The sequence below is a fragment of the Panthera pardus genome, unplaced genomic scaffold (assembly GCF_024362965.1).
Source record: "Panthera pardus isolate Hobbes unplaced genomic scaffold, ASM2436296v1 HiC_scaffold_22, whole genome shotgun sequence".
Classification (NCBI taxonomy): Eukaryota; Metazoa; Chordata; class Mammalia; order Carnivora; family Felidae; genus Panthera; species Panthera pardus.
Window position 1 is genome coordinate 77993098 of NW_026526788.1, and position 17963 is coordinate 78011060.

General features: G+C 43.5%; 1 protein-coding gene across 4 annotated transcripts; it reads left to right on the forward strand.

The window, feature by feature from the left end:
* Window positions 1–8825: 8825 nt before the first annotated feature.
* On the forward strand, window positions 8826–17656 carry PSTK (phosphoseryl-tRNA kinase). Of its 4 annotated transcripts, none has more exons than XM_053910002.1 (6): window positions 8826–9287; window positions 11268–11559; window positions 11793–11991; window positions 13560–13635; window positions 14131–14224; window positions 17388–17656. In XM_053910002.1, the coding sequence occupies exons 1-6, from the start codon at window positions 8982–8984 to the stop codon at window positions 17582–17584; spliced, it is 1164 nt and encodes a 387-aa protein (XP_053765977.1). In that variant the 5' UTR covers window positions 8826–8981; the 3' UTR covers window positions 17585–17656. The 4 variants fall into 4 exon arrangements, with proteins under 4 accessions (XP_053765977.1, XP_053765978.1, XP_019280259.2 ...); XM_053910003.1 differs by lacking the exon at window positions 17388–17656 and adding an exon at window positions 14626–16385 and having other exon boundaries at window positions 8827–9197; XM_019424714.2 differs by having other exon boundaries at window positions 8831–9197.
* Window positions 17657–17963: the final 307 nt, after the last annotated feature.

Consider the following 17963-nt stretch of genomic DNA (forward strand, 5'->3'; position numbering starts at 1 on the left):
CTCTCTCTCTCTGTCTCTCTCTCTCTCTCTGCTCTTCCTGCACTCCAGCAAGCATGTGGGTGCTTTCTCTCTTTCTCAAAATAAATATTAAAAATAAATGAGAAGACATGAATAGATACTTTTCCAAAGAAGACATCCAGATGGCTAACAGACACATGAAAAGATGCTCAACATCACTCATCATCAGGGAAATACAAATCAAAACCACAATGAGATACCACCTCATACCTGTCAGAATGGCTAAAATTAACACAGGAAAAAAACAGATGTTGGCAAGGATGTGGAGAAAGAGAAATCCTCTTACACTGTTGGTTGAAATGCAAACTGGTGGAGCCACTCTGGAAAACAGTATGGAAGTTCCTCAAAAAAGTAAAAATATAACTACCCTATGACCCAGCAATTGTATTACTAGGTATTTACCGAAAGGACACAAAAATACTGATTCAAAGAGGTACATGCTCCCTAGTGTTTATGGCAGCATTATCAAGAATAGCCAAAGTATGGAAAGAGCCCAAATGTCCAATGTCCATCAACTGATGAATGGATAGAGATGTGTGGCGCGTACATACACACACACACACACACGTGTGTGTGTGTGTGTGTGTAATGGAATATTAACCATCAAAAAGAATGAAATCTTAACATTTGTGACAGTGGATGGAGCTAGAGTGTATTATGCTAAGTGAAATAAGTCAGAGAAAGACAAATACCATACGATTCCACTCATATATGGAATTTAAGAAACAAAACAGATGAACATAGGGGAAGGGGAAAAAAGAAAAGCAAACCATGAGACCCTTAACTATAGAGAACAAACAGGGTTGATGGAGGGAGCTGAGTATTACGGAGGACACTTGTGAGGAGCACAAGTGTTGTATGTAAGTGATGAATCACCAAATTCTACACCTGAAACTAATTTTATCATATATGTTAACTAGCTACAATTTAAATAAAAGCTTGAAATAGAAAATAAATCACCAGGTCTTGATTTTCTTAAAGGAAATCTTTCTCATCTTTCTTCATCTCTGCTTCTTATTTTCAAGCACTAGCTTTCATCTGAACAATTCCAGGAGTTTCTTTACTGTCATTAGTCTTCTCTGTCTTTTTTAAATGTTTTATATATTTTTGAGAGAGCACAAGCAAGGTAGGGGCGGGGGGGGGGGGGGACAGAGTATCGGAAGTGGGCTCCACCACTGATAGTGGTGAACTCAACTTTGGGCTTGACCTCACGAATCTCGAGATCATAACCTGAGCCAAAGTTAAGCACTCAACCAACTGAGCCACCCAGGCACCCCCTCTCTTTTTTTTTAAGTGAGCTCTCTGCCCAATGTGGGACTTGAACTCGTGACCTCATGATCAAGGGTTGCATGCTCTACTGACTGACCCAGCTAGGCACCCCTAGTCATCATTCTCATACCCTCTATTTCATCCTCTACACTGCCCTCTGCCCCTTCTGATGCTTGATATCACCATCACCTTTTCTGCTTAGCATGGCATAAAAAGCCCTTGGTACTGTGACTCTTGCTTGCCTCTTTCCACATACTGCCTCCTCCTTTTGCACATACTTTTCCCTCTATCTAGAATCCCCTTTCTTTGGGTAGTAGGGAATGTCCTCTTTATCATTCAAAACCAAGCAGATATCCACTTTGCTACGGAATTAAACTAATTTCTCTGTAGTATGCTTACCCCTTTTAAGTATGTGAAGAAAAACCACAGCTGGATGGTAAAAAACAGATTTTATATAGAACTATTGCAATAGGAGAAAGACCTCTATATACAACCAGGCTCAATTCTCTCTCTCTCTTTTTTAAGTTTATTTATTCATTTTGAGAGAGAATGAGGGGTGGGTAGAAAGAGGGAGAGAGAATCCCAAGCAGCCTTCGCACTGTCAGCACAGAGCCTGACACATAGCTCAAATTCACGAACCGTGAAATCATGACCTGAGCCAAAACCAAGAGTTGGGTGCTCAACCGACTGAGCCACCCAGGTGCCCCAAACCAGGCTCAATTCTGAATATATCATGGACAAGTGGGAATTTATAGGCAAGGAGCAGGGTGGGGAGTCTGTAATGGAAAATTGTGAAGAGGAAACATCGGGGTCCGGGGAATTCTGGCTAAAACCAGCCTAATAGAACATTTGCCGATGAGAGGCCAGGATGGTCAGCACCTGGGGGATGGTGGAAGATGAGGAACCTGATTAAATATCAAGGGTGATCAGATCTGGAGGATGGGGGACTCTTGCTAAACTGACTTGGCAGCAGATCTCTTACTATAACTAGATTTTACAAGGAAGTGCACAGATGAGCCTAGGAGTAGATTTCAGGATCCTGAGTGAACAAGCAAAGAGTCTTTGTTAGATACGATAATTCTGCAGTTTCAGACTTTATCAGTTTACATAGTTGTGTTCTCTACTATCTGTAGGCTTGTCAAGATTAGCAATTATTTTATGCCTTCTAGAGGTGTTGAGCACATGTTTGTTGTATGGAATCGACAAATTGGCAAAGGTTGGGTGACAGCTTTATCACGAACTAAGACACCGAAAAAGGCAAAACTAGTAAATTCAGTCATATGCTTTTTTCTTCAAAGCCAATGTGGTGGTTGTTCAGAACTGATCTCAATCTTAATATGAAAAATTACTTTTGTCATGAATTGCAACTAACTTTTTTCCCTGTTTTCCCCTTTGAAATAAATCATAAAATGTATGTCAATACAATACAATTCCTACCAATATCACTAGGGTGAACTATGCAATTTTTAACTCACCTATTTTAAAGTTTATTACAGCTTATTAAAATGTAAGAACTCAATGTGCTCTTTAGGAGCATTTTTCCAGTCTGTTTTCAGAATATAAGCCAATGCATACTGAAAGGTACATTTTAGAAAAAAAGTGAGTTGGAGTATTAATTTTCCTGAACCCATTCATTTAGTAATACAACAGTTTAAATGTTGACCATCTTAATTTTAAGTAGAGTTACTTCTTACTGTATATGTCCTGCCTTTTAGGCAGGAGTATACTCCCCATGAAGGTGGTTATAGGAACTTCTCTTCCTTCCCAACAAGTACCACTTGGATTGTGCCTCCTTCCATTTCTGGCTCTTGCAAGGTCTCACAATTGCCAGGAATTCCCTTCCTCTCACCCTGCCTCCATATGGGCCTGTAATTAAGGAAGGAGTTGGGAAAGAAACAATGACTTCCCTATCCTTTCCCTCCAATTCTTGTTTATAGGTATTTCCCACCCCATCTCATTTATAACCTCTCTTCTGGTTAGCAACATTGCTGTACTCTATAAAGTTTTTAATACAGCCTGACCTCAACCTTTCTGAGGAAATGTGGAAATGATGGGGAAGCTCGTGATCTAGAGCTGAATCTGTGCTCACATCCATGTTGTTGACTATGTAACATCTTCTTATACTAAAGTTGCTTTGTCCAGTAAAAGGGTTAACTTGTTCGAAACGTGCACATTCCAAAAAAGACCTGGCTCTTACCCAGCTCCTGGAAATACCCTCTAAGCTGTTGGCATATCCTGCTTGATAAAATTGTCTTTTAACTAGGGGCCTTGGACCCCACCATCTTGAGGTTACACTAACAATTGGATTTATGGTGAGGGGCCACATTCTATCAGTTTGACCCTTGAAAGGGCTGAAGACTGAGTAACTAACGTCAGCACATGGGTGCTACATGCCTACCTGACTGACCCCCAATAAAAACCTTAGACACCAAGACTCAGAGGAGCTTCCTTGGTTGGCAACACCCTGCACATGATGTCGCACATCATTCCTGGGAGAATTAAGTGCTGTCGTTACAACTCCACTGGGAGAAGACAACTGGAAGCTTGCACCTGGTCTCACCTGGATTCTACCCTATGTGCCTTTGCTTTACTAGTTTTAATCTGCATCCTTTCATGTTTAAGAATCTGTTATAAGGCACACACAGGAACAAGACATGGTTATATCTCACAGCCATGTTAGATTCGTAACCATGGGTATAACAGCTTTTCTGAGTCCTAACAAATCATTGAGCCCGAGGATTGTCTTGGGGACTACAACACAGTTGTGGTCATCAGTATATGTCAAGAATTGGACAGGGGCGCCTGGGTGGCTCAGTTGGTTGAGCGTCCCACTTCAGCTCAGGTCATGATCTCACAGTTCGTGAGTTCAATCCCCGCGTCAGGCTCTGTGCTGACAGCTCAGAGCCTGGAGCCTGCTTCAGATTCTGTGTCTCCCTCTCTCTCTCTGCCCCATCCCCACTCATGCTCTGTCTCTCTCTGTCTTAAAAATAAATAAAATATTTTTTTAAAAAAAAGGACATTCTTCCATTAGTAACAGCATTTAAATTCTAAATGGGGAAAATAGTAGTTTTATTAGGAGATAGTGTGTATGGTTTCTAAAAAGAACCCCACGCTAATGTTAAATGATATTCTTGCTTCCCTACCTCTACCCACGCATCACTATCCTAGAGTCTTAGTAAAGAGAATAATTTAAAATCAAGTTAGGGGAAAATATTTGAAAATACAAATAGAGGTGTTAGGGGTGAGGTAGGTAGGAGTCACATAACTGTGTCTTGTTGCTGTGTGTGCCTTACAACAGATTCTTAGACACTTTGATTTAGGACCCCTTTATACGCTTAAATTATTGAAAACTGCAAAGAGGTTTTGTTTGCATGTTTTACTTTTGTAACTTAAAAAAATTAACTTGTTCTGCTTGTATCTACAGCCGTATACACTAATATGAATGAATTCAGTAAAAAGAGTAGATTGAAAAGGTAACCAGCATGAGTAGCATGGTATCTATGGAAAAATCCACTCCAGCTTCACAATACCTGGCTTAAAATGAACTTTCGTAATGGACCCATTTCATGGGATTGTCTTATCCTGCATTCTTGGGAACTTGGCAGTGACCGAGGTTGTTCACCTAGAATTTTAAGATCTGGGTGAACCAACTCTTCTTTTGATAAGTTCATAATGCAGGAAAGTAGCATCCGAGCTAAATGAGTTGTAGGATGTATTTTGTGACTTTTTGTTGTGTTTTTGTGACACTTGTGCTTTCTGAAGAAGTAACCCATCAAATATTCCACATAATATGCTCACAACCCACTTTGAATATTGTGTGCTTCCTAAAAAATTACCCATCTTTATGCATAATTACAGAATTTTGAAGTATGTTTATTAATGTCCCCCCCCCCACAGGGATAAGTTATAATATTGGACTTCAGGAAAAAGGGAAACTATAAAATCCTTGTAGGATTTTTACCTTTGATAGCTGTATTTTTGTATACAATACATATGAACAGCCAAGGTACATTTTCTTAATTGGTAGTTATATTTATCTCTACATGCTGTGGACATTTTACTTTTCTCACTTTCCTCAAATATTAGCTTTTTTTTTTAACAGCAGGGGAGGTCTTTATTTATGTGCAGATATCTAATATTTAACACAGTATCTGATACACAAGTACCAAGTGAACATTGAGTGAAGAACTTTCAGTGTTAAAATACATGGCTCACTAGACTGTTGAGTTTGTTTTAAACATCTTTGTAACTATTTTAAGCATAGAACAATGGTAGGAAGGAAACAGTAAGAAAGCCCATTAGAAATCTCTAGGAATTGTTTTCTTCCAAAAGAGTTGTTTAGAAAGTTTAAGAAACCAAGAAATTGAAATGTGTAGCATCACTGCTCCCATGAACTAGAGGTTGACAACATCCAGATCCTCCATTATCTTAGCAGAACTGCTTCTCGTACCTGTTATCTTTCTTAGACACGTTGCTGGTTCTTAGGGTTGAGATTAATGATTTTTCTGGCACGGAGTACCCACTGTCAGCACAGTAGAATGATTGACTCACACTACCAGGGGCAGAGCAGTCTTTGAGAAATCAGAAAAACACTACGTGTTGTAAAATTCCTTCAAGATCTGGTAACATTTCAGTATCTGGCTCACATTTTGAGATACCTTTGTTAGGATTTTTAAAAGCTCAATGAAGAGATAAGATTGGTGACTTGAAGACGATTCAACTGAAAACGATATTGATAGTGTCGGAGAGGAGCCAGTAAGCTTACAAGGTTTTATGCCAGCCTGAAATTTACAGGAGTTTTTGCAACGGGTATGAACAAATACCTCACTGGAGAGCAAAGAAAGGGAAGTTCGTTTTCACAGGCCCATGAGGAGATGGCAGCTAACGGGACAAGCACTTACTAAATGTCTGCCAGGCTACGGACTCGCTTGTCTTAATCTTCTCAGCAATGAGAAGTGAGAAATTGGAGAGGTTGTGAACAATGCCATGTTTGGGTTAAGGTAAAGATTGTAAAAAATCTGTAGGGGTTCCAGAAGGCTTAGCTCTGGGAATTAGTGAAGAAAAATGAGCAAAAGAGGTGAGGAGTGAGGTTTTATATTACTATTGCTGTGACTGAGGAAATCTGGGCTTTGGCAAGCTAGATTGTTAGCGGTTTGTTAGCAGCTGAAGAACTTGAGTGCTGAGTTGGCAGAAAACAGCGTTAGTGACCGGAGGAGAAAACCTGCTTCTGAAGATACTGGGGATGTCAGACGGTGGAATCCCGGGGCGCCCGGGTGGCTCAGTCGGTTGGGCGTCCGACTTCGGCCCGGGTCATGATCTCGCAGTCCGTGAGCTCAAGCCCCGCATCGGGCTCTGTGCTGACAGCTCAGAGCCTGGAGCCCGTTTCAGATTCTGTGTCTCCCTCTCTCTCTGACCCTCCCCCGTTCACGCTCTGTCTCTGCCTCAAAAATAAATAAAAACGTAAAAAAAAAAAAAAAAAAAAAAAAAAAAGGTGGACTCTCTGATTTTGGAAGTGTCCTTTTGAGCCCTTCACTCACAATCGGGAAACTTAACCCCAGAGCTGTCACACACTGTTTTGTGTTCACTTGCTCTCAGGCGAATACAGCTTCCCCTTCAGGACAAATTAACGTTTGCAACGGGCAGCTGAAGCAAAGCGAACTGGAAGCGCTCGTGAGAAGAATGAGCAGCCTCCAACATGGAAGACTTAGCCGAGGCAAAAACCGGAATCCGGAGCTGGGCACCCCCCACGTGGTAGTCAGGAGACCTGGGCCAGGCAAGAGTCGGGGAGCGCCTGCGGCTCTGAGGGGCAGAACTGAGAGAACAGAACTAGCAAGGTTAGGTCTGTCGAGCAGCCTCACTACAAGTTCAGAGCAGAGTGACTGCTCCAGCAGGAAGGGTCACTGACCCACCCCCTTGCTTCTGAGAGGATCAGAACGGACAGAAGGATGATAAGTGGGGTGCACTTAGTGACAATGCCCGTGTGGCAATCAACTTAAGAGCGATTTAAGTCAATTTGAACAAATCCTAAGCAAGAGTGACCTGTGCCCCTTCGGATTATGTGTTTGTATACGAGTCAAAAGGGCCACAAATGTCTCTCGAGGATGGGCTTGCTTTTTGGTCACTGTGATTACTGCAATGACACCAAAAATAGATCAGTCTGATTATGGGTACTAGAATCCAACAGAGCAATGAAAGTTTGGGTCCTTTCCCTCCCCTAAGTTCTTAGCATACTCAGCTTTATCCTTTTTTTTTTTACGTTTTTTGTTTTGTTTTTAATGTTTTTATTTTTGAGAGCATGTGAGTGCGGAAAGGGAAGAGAAAGAGGAAGACACAGAATCGGAAGCAGGCTCCAGGCTCTGAGCTGTCAGCACAGACCCTGATGCAGGGCTTGAACTCACAAGCTGTCAGATCATGATCTGAGCTGAAGTCAGACGCATAAAGGACTGAGCCACCCAGGCGCCCCTTAGCTTCATCCTTAAATCAACTGACATGGGAGGGAAGGGGAAAGGAGGTTCAAGGGGACGGCACTAAAGGGCAGAGACACCCAATGTCACTAAGCAAGACTTTTTAAGTTCCAAGCGGCTACCTGCTTAGGCTGAATAAATGAACTTCTAAATTTCTGCTCAAAGTTCTGTATCTTCATTGCTGACACCATATATTTGAGTTTGGGTCCGTCTGCAACTCAGCAACCACTGCCATACTGCCTTTCGGTTGGGGACCTTGGGCTTGCTGCCCCACTGTCATAATATTCCTTCCTCATTCTTGCACTGGACCAATGGCAGAATGTCATGAAATTAAGAGTATGTTTAACTCGTGGCTCAGCTTCAAAAGAAAAAAGAAAATGTACATACACATGCCGTGTCAATTTATACCAGATTTAACATTGGGTTACCGATTGTATTTTGCCCCTGTATGTGGACTCTAACCTCACTTGTTCACATTTTGAACATACCACTTTACGACTAAGAAGTAATCCCCTTTAAAATAAGGTGTAAGTTAGAATCCGAATTCAACTTCTCTACACTACATCTGCACACAGGGAGTTTGTCTTATACCTCTCCACAGCTTAGTATTTGAACACTAAAATACCTACTGTCCTCTGCATGAAAGCATTGGAACTGAGGTCTAGGGATGTTCTATCCGGCCTCCACTTCCTCACACTTGCTGTAACTCAGGGCACAGTAACTATTTATTTTGCCCTGCCACCTGTCACATTTAGGAGGGGCAGAGGAGCGCGGCCGTGGGACTGTCAGCTTCGCCTGCTATGCTGACCTCCAGCACTTGACCTTTCAAAGACCGCTGGAGAAAGACGCCCAAAGCTTCTTCCGGGATCTTCCAGGGCCCGGTGCTTGGTCGTAGCAAGACCGAGGCGCAATTCCTAGTGGCTTGCAAGTTTCCAGAGGGGAGGACAAATCTAACTGAACACTGAGGCCACCTCTCTGACCCTTTGGGAAATGGCCGGAGGTTAGGAAACGCATCACCGCGGCCTGCCGGGCCCCGAGGACTCGCCTCACAAACGGGAGCCCTCGCAAACAGGCGGGCCGCGCACGGTGCCAGGATCGGAAGACCCGCCGGGTGCCCCCTCCCGGCCCCAGGCGGCGCGGCGCGGCAGGGCTGTGGGAGACTGCGCGTGCGCGCTGGGCGGCCGGTTCCGGAGACGACGTCCCCAGCCGCCTCCCGTCTCCCGCGACAGCATGAAGACCGCCGAGGACGCCAGAGGAGTGCATGGCGAGGGGCCGCGGAGGCTAGGCCTCTGCCTCCTCTGCGGCCTGCCCGCGGCAGGAAAATCGACCTTCGCGCGGGCCCTAAGCCCCCGGTTACGGCAGGAGCGGGGCTGGGCGGTCGGCGTGGTCGCCTATGATGACGTCATGCCGGACGCGTTCCTCGAGGAGGCGAGCGCGCGGCCGTTGGTGAGTACGGAGGGGGCGGGGCCTAGCCTGTGGTCGCAGAAGGAAATAGAGGGGCTCCACCTAAATGCTGGACTGCCCCTTGGGTGGGAGGTGCGGCCCTGACGGAGGGGGGAGACTGGAGTTCGAGAGAAGTGGAGTTGGTTTAACGTAGAATGTGTCGACTCCGTCTTAGAAGGATTCGTCGCAGAGATTTATGTGTATATTTGGGGCCTGTACGGATTGTGTATTGCATACAGTGAGTCTTAAGACGGCGTTAGGTTTTGTCGGCGTGCAGGATGGTACCCTCCCGCCCCCCACCCCCACCCCCATAGACAAGTATGCTTTTGAAAAGTCCTTTAGGAAGATCGTACTTAGGAGAGGGACAGAATCTCTTAAAAACTTCACAGCCAGTTTAACGTCCGGCCACCGGTGAATCCTTGTGGGTCTTCAAGTTTACACAGTTGGGAACTTTTTTTTTTTTTTAAGATAAAGGATACAAAATTATGAATAACAAAATTACTAGGTTCCCTCCCATGACAATAGAAAGCTGTACAGATGAAGGGGCTGGTGTCTGAAGCTCTCTCTTCACTCATTTCCGGGTAAATCTGCCTCTGCCAGCATTAGGAAAAGACGGCTGTTTCTCAGGTGACCACCAGATGAAGTAATGGGCTTGTGTTTAGGCACCTACTTACATATAGGTACTTATAGATTCTCTTGAAGCCTTCAAATCACACTCTGTGCAGCGAGATGCGTCCCCTTGGAGAAGCACAAGAAAAGTGCGACCTCTGGGGAAGAGTGGATTCATATCTCCCATCTCGTTCTCCCTAGACTAAATACTCTTGGACAGATTCTGAAAAATTGAGATAGATTTGTCGTTCAGTACCTGTGTGTAGGTGGAGGCATCTAAAGAAAATACGAATATGATGTGAGTCCACTCTCCATATATGTAAAATTACAATACGTTCGGTGGCTGGCAACTGTATGTATTGTGTCCCGTTCTTGTTCTAATTGTGAGATGACTACAGTATCAAGACCCTGGCAGCACTAGATTTAGTTGGATGATAGTATTTTCGCCACTTGAGTGAAAGCTGAAAGTTGTCGAGATGTATGGTTGTATTTACTGGGCCGTGTCCTCACTTTTATCGTTACAGTTTTTCCACTCCTCCCTGTAGACGGAGACTGTGGGACTCAACTAGTCACCATGAGTAGGAAATCTCACCTTTTAGGAAGTGACCGTGTTTTCCTTCTCCGTAGGTTTAGCTGATGTATTTGTTGTATGTGCTGTAACGTCAGTGATGTGGTAAGGCATGGACAGGCAGGAGAGGGACCCTTATCTCCCGTTCCTATGTTTTCTCTCCAGACTGGACCTGCTCTCCACAGTCCTTGAGTGGCACAAGATTACCTATGTTCTCAAGTTACTTATTCTCTTCCCTTCAGTCTAGCTTTCCCCATCCCATTCCAACTCTGTTGTGAGCCTCAAGGCTTTTCACCCTGACCCAGGCGCCTTTCGGCAGATCTTTTCTGTCCACAACTTTTCTCATCTCAAGGGCAAACCAGCGTTGCTTTGTCTAAGCCAATTTTATTTTGTCAGGATATTGATTTTGGCTCATTTCTCTTGGATGGTAACAGCTTTTCATTCTTCCATTTATTTACTCATTCAGTCATTTTCTGTACTGGAGTAGCTCTTACGTGCCTGACCGTCTGCTGGAGGCCAGTTAGCCCATGGACTATTGGTTGAGCAGAGAGTTAGAGATGTGCAAACAAATGCCTAAATAGTGTAAGCCCCGTTAGGGTGGAGACCCCGTCTGTGCAAAGCAGGAGGTCGTGTAGGCAAGGGAGGGTCTGAGCTGCCTCCTGCGTGGATGTGTCTGTGGAGACTTCAGAGGACTATCCTCAGTGAGTAGGAGTTTCTGGGCAGAGGAAACAGGATATCGGAAGACCTAGGAGGCAAGGTGAAACGAGTTGTGCTCAGAGAATTCCACATGGGTTGGCTCTGTGAGCTGAGATGTTCACGTGGGGTGGAAGGCGATAAGCGGGAGCACCCTATTGACCAAAGCCCAATATAAATTGTGATTTTTCCCTCTTTTGTAGCCATCCCAATGGAAGGTGCTTCGACAGGAACTGTTGAAGTACCTAGAATACTTCTTGTTGGCTGTCATTAACGGGTGTCAGATGTCTACCCCACCCAACAGGACTGAAGCCATGTGGGAGGATTTTATAACCTGCTTAAAGGACCAAGATCTGATATCTTCTGCTGCACCGGAGGCCCAGTCTTGCTATCTCTTAACAAAGACTGCTGTTTCTAGACCTTTGTTTTTGATTTTAGATGACAACTTTTATTATCAAAGTATGAGATATGAAGTCTACCAACTGGCTCGGAAATGTAATTAAAACATTTTTTTTTCTTACACACAGACACTTGTTTGCCCATCAAAATCACGACCGCTTTTAGTGAGAATTGAATTGGATCAGGAAGTTAGTACAGATTTACTTAATTTTCAAAGCTAGATGTTCAGTATTTTCCTGCCACAGCTGGGATAATTTGCCTGATTTGTTTATTTGGCATTTTGGAAAAAATAGTGCACCACTGATTTCACGGTTTCACATTGCTTTCAGATTCATTAGGCTTTTGCCAGCTTTTTTTAGATTGTTCCCTGGAGACCTGTTTACAGAGGAACGGCCAGAGACCCCAGGCGCTGCCTGCTGAGACCATCCACCTGATGGGAAGAAAGCTGGAAAAGCCCAACCCTGAGAAAAATGCTTGGGAACACAACAGCCTCACAATTGAGAGTTCAGAATGTTCTTCCGAAGCCAGGTATCCTACGCAAAGCTGACCTTAGCTGGGTGCCTCCCTGAGGGAGCACTGTGCCTTGGCTTTACCCAGGTCCACTCGGTTAACCTTTACACAAGCATGGAGATTGCTCTCTCTCCTCTCTAGAGAAGAGGCAACTGAGTGAGAAAGTTAGTTTGCCCAGAGTCCCCGAGCTCGTGGTAGCTCAGATGTGAACCCAAGTTTGCTGGCGCACATGTGCTCTTGTTAAGACTATGTTCTCCCAGGGGCGCCTGGGTGGCTCAGTCGGTTAAGCATGACCCCTGGTTTCAGGATCTCACAGCTTGGGAGTTCCAGCCCCAACGTCGGGCTCTGTGCTGACAGTGCAGAGCCTGCTTGAGATTCTCTCTCTCTCTCTCTCTCTCAAGATACATAAATAAACTTAAAAAAAAAAAAAGACTATGTTCTCCCAGAGATCAGAGCAGGGAATGCAGAGTTGGACACATCTTTGAAACTCTTGCCACAGTAGCACAGTCTAAATAGGTTGCCCAGTAATTTTCTCACAGAAAGAAAGAGAGTGGAAGTGGTCTGGAGTCCTAATTTTGCCTCAGACCCCCCTGCAGTTACACCACCGTGTATATGTGATGCCTGCGGGCTGCGGTGCTAATGCTTTCGTCTGTGATATATGTCTTGAGAGTTCTACAGCCGCACATTTCTAATGGAATTTTCGCAGATGATGGAAATGTACTACATTTGTACTGTCCAGTGTAGTAGCTGCTGGCCACATGTGACTATTGAGCACTTGAAATATAGCCGGTGCATCTGGCGGCCTGAATTTTAAATTTTATTTTAATTACTGTAAACTTAAATAGCCTCATGTGGCTAGTGGCTATTTTCTCAGACAGCACAGTTCTAGAGCTATTTTGCCCTCATTTTCTTAGCTCCTGCCTAACTGTTGTCCACAGGGGACCAGCAGTTTTTAAATGGCTGATTTTTAAAATTCACTTTGTTTTCACTTATCCACTTGTCACTGTCTGAAATTATACATTTTTGCTGATTTAATTATCTATCTCCTAATGGAGATGATGTAACCACTGCTGGACTTAGAAAGCGTAGGGATCTTGCTGTACCCCCAACTTATAGCACATCGTTTCACATACATAGTAGTAAATGAATGAATGGATTCTACCTGAACCCTCCATGGCCCCTTGACCAGCGAGGAACTTTGCTAATCCCCATCCAGTAAATAAGAAGCCAGAAAAAAGTCCCTTCTTTAGGAAATAAAGTAGAGTTATAGTAGCCTAAAATTTGGCACTTAATAAGGGAAAAGAGAGGATTTCTTTTCAAAGCTTATTGAAATGAGTCTTAGAAAATTAATATTTTTTAAATAAGGGGATTCTTTTGCCTTATAATTTGTTTTCAGCTTCTCCATTTGGATTTTGTAAGTAGAAGGTAGCTTCCAAATCTTTTCATTTTTTACCCCTTTGGCTTAGGATCCTTTGGATTATAGCATGTTTATTCCTCTAGAATTCAATTCAGTATTCATAAACACAGGTTCTTTTTAAAAAAGATGTTTGATAGAAGGATTCATTTTATCTCACCTTCTCTTCTAGCCTGAAGTTGACCGATTTATTGCTTACTGCTTTGGAAAATCCAGTAAAATATATTGAGGACAATGTGGAACAAAAGGTAAATCTTCCAGTATAGATTTGGTATAAATGGCAAGGTACAACTGTTTGAAGGAAGGTCTTTCTGAGCTGAATGTAAAAAAAAATAAGAGTAAAATGTGAAAAATGCCTTTGTCACCGCCTTGGCATCTCAGCAGCACTCTACTTATGACAACTGGCTGCAGTGGCATCCTGGTGGCCGCGTGCAGCAGCTGGTCAAAGCCGACTGTCACATTTTCCGAAATGTTAGAGCCTGTTAACATATGTTGGTGTTGGTAGCTTGGGACGGACAAGGACAGGAGCACTTGCACCGCACATAGTGACAAACGCTGTAGACGGAGAGCCCATTATTGGACAGATCGTCAGCCCCCGTCATCTAGATGGGATCTCGGGAGGGACAGCTGGAACAGAAAAGCCACCGTAACTTTCCTTGTAGTCTCATCAGAAACACATCACAGTTTAGCCACCTCTTTTATAAAACTACCTAACTTCCAGTAACGACGTCTGTGTTGCATAGGAAGCAGACAGAATCATTTGTTCAACCAACCTTCTTCATCAAGCCGATCAGATGCTCCGAAGGATTGTCTCTCAGACGATGAAGGAAGCAAAAGGTATGTTGAGCAGTCGTGTGGGGTTTAGTTGATACAACTCTCCTGCTGTTCTTGTTCCCTTGGGTAGTTGGTTAGCTTTCCGTCACAACGTTGACATTGTTTTTAGTTTCACTATGCAACTGGATTATATAAAACTAAAAATTCTACCCCCCAGAACAGGGTATTCATCCATCCAATACATTTTTATTGAGTGGCTACTCTGTACTAGGCTTTATTCTAGATACTGGGGTGTCAGCAGGGAGCAGAACATTACTTCGAGGAGACAGACAAATACATGAGTCTCTGCTGGTGCCCTGAAGAAAAATAAAGTAGGGTAAGGCAGTGGAGGGTGATGGGAGAGCTTCTTTTAAAAACTGTTTTTTAATGTTTTTTTGTTTTGTTTTTATTTATTTTTGAGACAGAGAGAGACAGAGCATGAGCCGGGGAGGGGGAGAGAGAGGGAGACACAGAATCCGAAGCAGGCTCCAGGCTCTGAGCTGTCAGCACAGAGCCCAACGCGGGGCTTGAACTCACGAACCGCGAGATCATGACCTGAGCCGAAGTCGGACGCTCAACCGACTGAGCCACCCAGGCACCCGGGAGAGCTTCTTTTAAAGGGTAATCAGGAAGGCTTCTCAGAGGTGATATTTAAGCAGAGATATGAATAATGGAAAGAGTCAGCATGCAGATATCTGGAGATAGATCATTCCACGCAGTGGACACGGGTGCAGAAACCAAGGTGAAGTTATTTGGTAGGTCTTAGAGCAGAAAAGAGGCCACTGAATCGGGTGAAATAAGGAATGGGGAGAGGTGGTCAGGGGCCACATGTCCAGTCAGCAAGCTCAGTGGATTGTCAGTCTGAACTTAGATGGCATGTGTGGTCGTTTTATAAAATAACTCCTTTAGGGGTGCCTGGATGGCTCGGTTGGTTAAGCGTCCGACTCTTGATTTTGGCTCGGGTCATGATCTCATGATTCATGGGATCAAGACGCGTGTCAGGCTCTGTGATGACGGTGCAAAGCCTGCTTGGGATTCTCTTTCCCTCTCTCTCTGTCCTTCCCCTCTGTTGTTCTCTGTGTCTCAAAATAAATGAACATTAAAAAAAATTACTCCTTTCGCTTTTAAATATTGAACTCTACGCTATATTTAAAATCTGACTTAAAAACTAATAGCCTACCGTTTCTTTAGCTTTTACATGCTAAGTGCCTTATACATACTGTTTCCAGTCTTGACAGCCTCATGAGGTAGGTGTAATTTTACAAATGGGGAAATGAAGGTTCTGAGAGGATCAAGTAACTTACCCAAGGCTGAACAGCTACTAGATACGTGGCCAACCTGGGTTCAGAGTCAAGTCTGACTCTAGTTTATGTTTTCTCTTACGCTGCTCCCTGCATCATTGGCATCTATTCTTAACACCTTTACAACAGTTTCTTGGAAAAAGAAACAATACACTAACCATATGGTGTGTTTCATACTTTTTTTTTTTTAACCACGATCCAGAAGCAGATTTTGTCTTGTACCCGAGACTGTAGCTCAGTACACGAACACACGTGCATAGCAACAAGTTTCACAGAACCCTCACGTTCGGGGAGCTCTTCTATGATCTTTTTGATTCCATTTTAGATAAACACAGCTTGCAACCTGCATCTCACTTGTAGGTTATAATCCAGAGTTTGAAAAACACGGGCCTGGAACAGAAACAGCAGCATAATTAGAATAGAAACAAAAATAGTTGCAAATAGTTGCAGGAGCTGGGGCTCAATCATTTGCCTGCCTTGTCTTCTGTATAAAATGAAGAGAAGGGGAGGAGATAGGATTACGCTCAAATCACTCTTATTTCCCACCCATTAAAAAAAACCTTTTTTTTTTTTTGGTGAGGGAGGTGGTCGTGGCTTCTAGATCTATGCTTAAATGAAATTAGAAATTCATTTCTCCTACCACCAAGAAAATGAAAAGACAACCCACAGATCAGGAGAAAATCCTCGCAAATCATCTATCTCATAAGGGACTTGCATCCAAAACAGATAAAGGACTCTTACCACTCAATAATAAAGATAACCCGATTTTAAAAACGGGCAAAGGATCTGAATAGACATTTCCCCAGGGAAGATCCACAAGTGGCCCACAACCACAAGAAGACACACTTGACGTCATTAGTCATCAGGGAAACGCAAACCAAAACCGTGAGCGGCCACTGCACCCACTCACTAGGCCAGCCAGAATCAGAAAGTCCAAGAGGCGGTGAGCACGTGGGGAAATCCGAACCCTCGTCCGCTGCTGGTGGGAATGGGAAGCAGTGCAGCTGCTTTGGCAAGCAACCGAGCACGTCCTGCAGCGAGTAAGTGTAGTCACCACGGGACCCAGCAATTGCACTGCCAGGAAAGAGAAGTGAAAACATATGTTCATATAAAAATGTGAACACAAATGTTTGCGTCAGCATTATTCATCGGAGCCAGGATGAGCCTTGAAAATGTTAGACTGAGTGAAAGAAGCCATCACAGACGGCCACGTGCTGCTTGAGTTCAGTCGTGTGAGAGATCCAGAAGGGAGAAATCTAGAGGCACAGAACCCAACGTGGGACTCTATCTCCTGAACCTCGAGATCATGACCTGAGCCGAGACCAGGAGTCAGACACTTAACCGACTGAGCCACCCAGGTGCCCCCTGAGTTGGAGTCTAAATTAATAAAGGGGATATAGTATGCAAATTTATTTCAATAAAGCTGTTTAATAATAAAAATCTAGTTCCTGTCACATTACCCACGTGGCTAGTGACTGCTGTATTGAAGAGGGCAGATCCAGGACATTTCCATCATTGTAGGAAGTTATATGTTGGACATCTGCTCTAGAGACTATTTACAACAGTTTCAACCACACTGTCATTTCCTATTCCTGCTGTTTTTGCCTTACTACCTGTTAGCTCAAGAACATTCTAAACCAACCATCTTGTCAACAACAACAAAAAATCCCCTTCAGGCTTATCTTTTCTGCTCATGCATCTCATACCAAGTTATTTAAAAGATTTGTTATCAGTCAGTGTGACCTTTTGTCTACATAGTACACCAACTCAACTGTGATTAACAAAATCTGATCAGTTTGTCAGAAGTATTCAAATTAATTTCCTATGTTGTTAGCGTGGCCTGATTTAATTTATACAAATAATTTGAGAATGTCTTTTCATTTTAGAGGAACGAGTGCTTCCTTTCAACTTGAAGCTTCTAGCAGAAGAACTCAACAAGCTCAAAGCAGAGTTTTTGGAAGACCTAAGACAAGGAAACAAAAAGTACCTGTGCTTTCCAGAAACCATCAGTGTATCAGACGCTATTGCTTTTTTTCATCATGAGAAAGATAATATTGTCCAGAAATATTTTTCAAAGCATTAAAACTTTTGAACTTACAATCAAATATCCAATTTTGGTTGAGTTTGCAAAATAAAACCATTTTGCATTACTGGATATTTTCTAGGCCAGTGGTGTGAATTGCCAGACTTGTTTAAAAAAAAAAAAAGTCCATTCTAAAGATCCATTTGTCATAACAGAAACTACTTCAGTTGGTGGCTTGTCGGATGTGACATGGACAGTTGAGTATCGGCAGCAGGCTTCCTCATTTATGTGCCAGAACCCTTAGGGTAGGGCTGGTGTCTTCGAAGGAGGAAGACAGGAGTCTTCGTCAATAAGGCAGAGAAGGAAGAAGACAAGATGTGGATACATGGAGCTGTTTTTGTTTTTAACTCATGTGACAGATCTTCTCATGGGTAAGGCA

Bases quoted from the DNA above. Each gene is read 5' to 3' on its own strand.
- PSTK (XM_053910002.1), top strand. From the start codon at position 8,982: ATGAAGACCGCCGAGGACGCCAGAGGAGTGCATGGCGAGGGGCCGCGG. The intron at 11,560-11,792 runs GTAATTAAAACA...CATTGCTTTCAG, and splicing joins CTACCAACTGGCTCGGAAAT to ATTCATTAGGCTTTTGCCAG. The intron at 14,225-17,387 runs GTATGTTGAGCA...TTTTCATTTTAG, and splicing joins GACGATGAAGGAAGCAAAAG to AGGAACGAGTGCTTCCTTTC.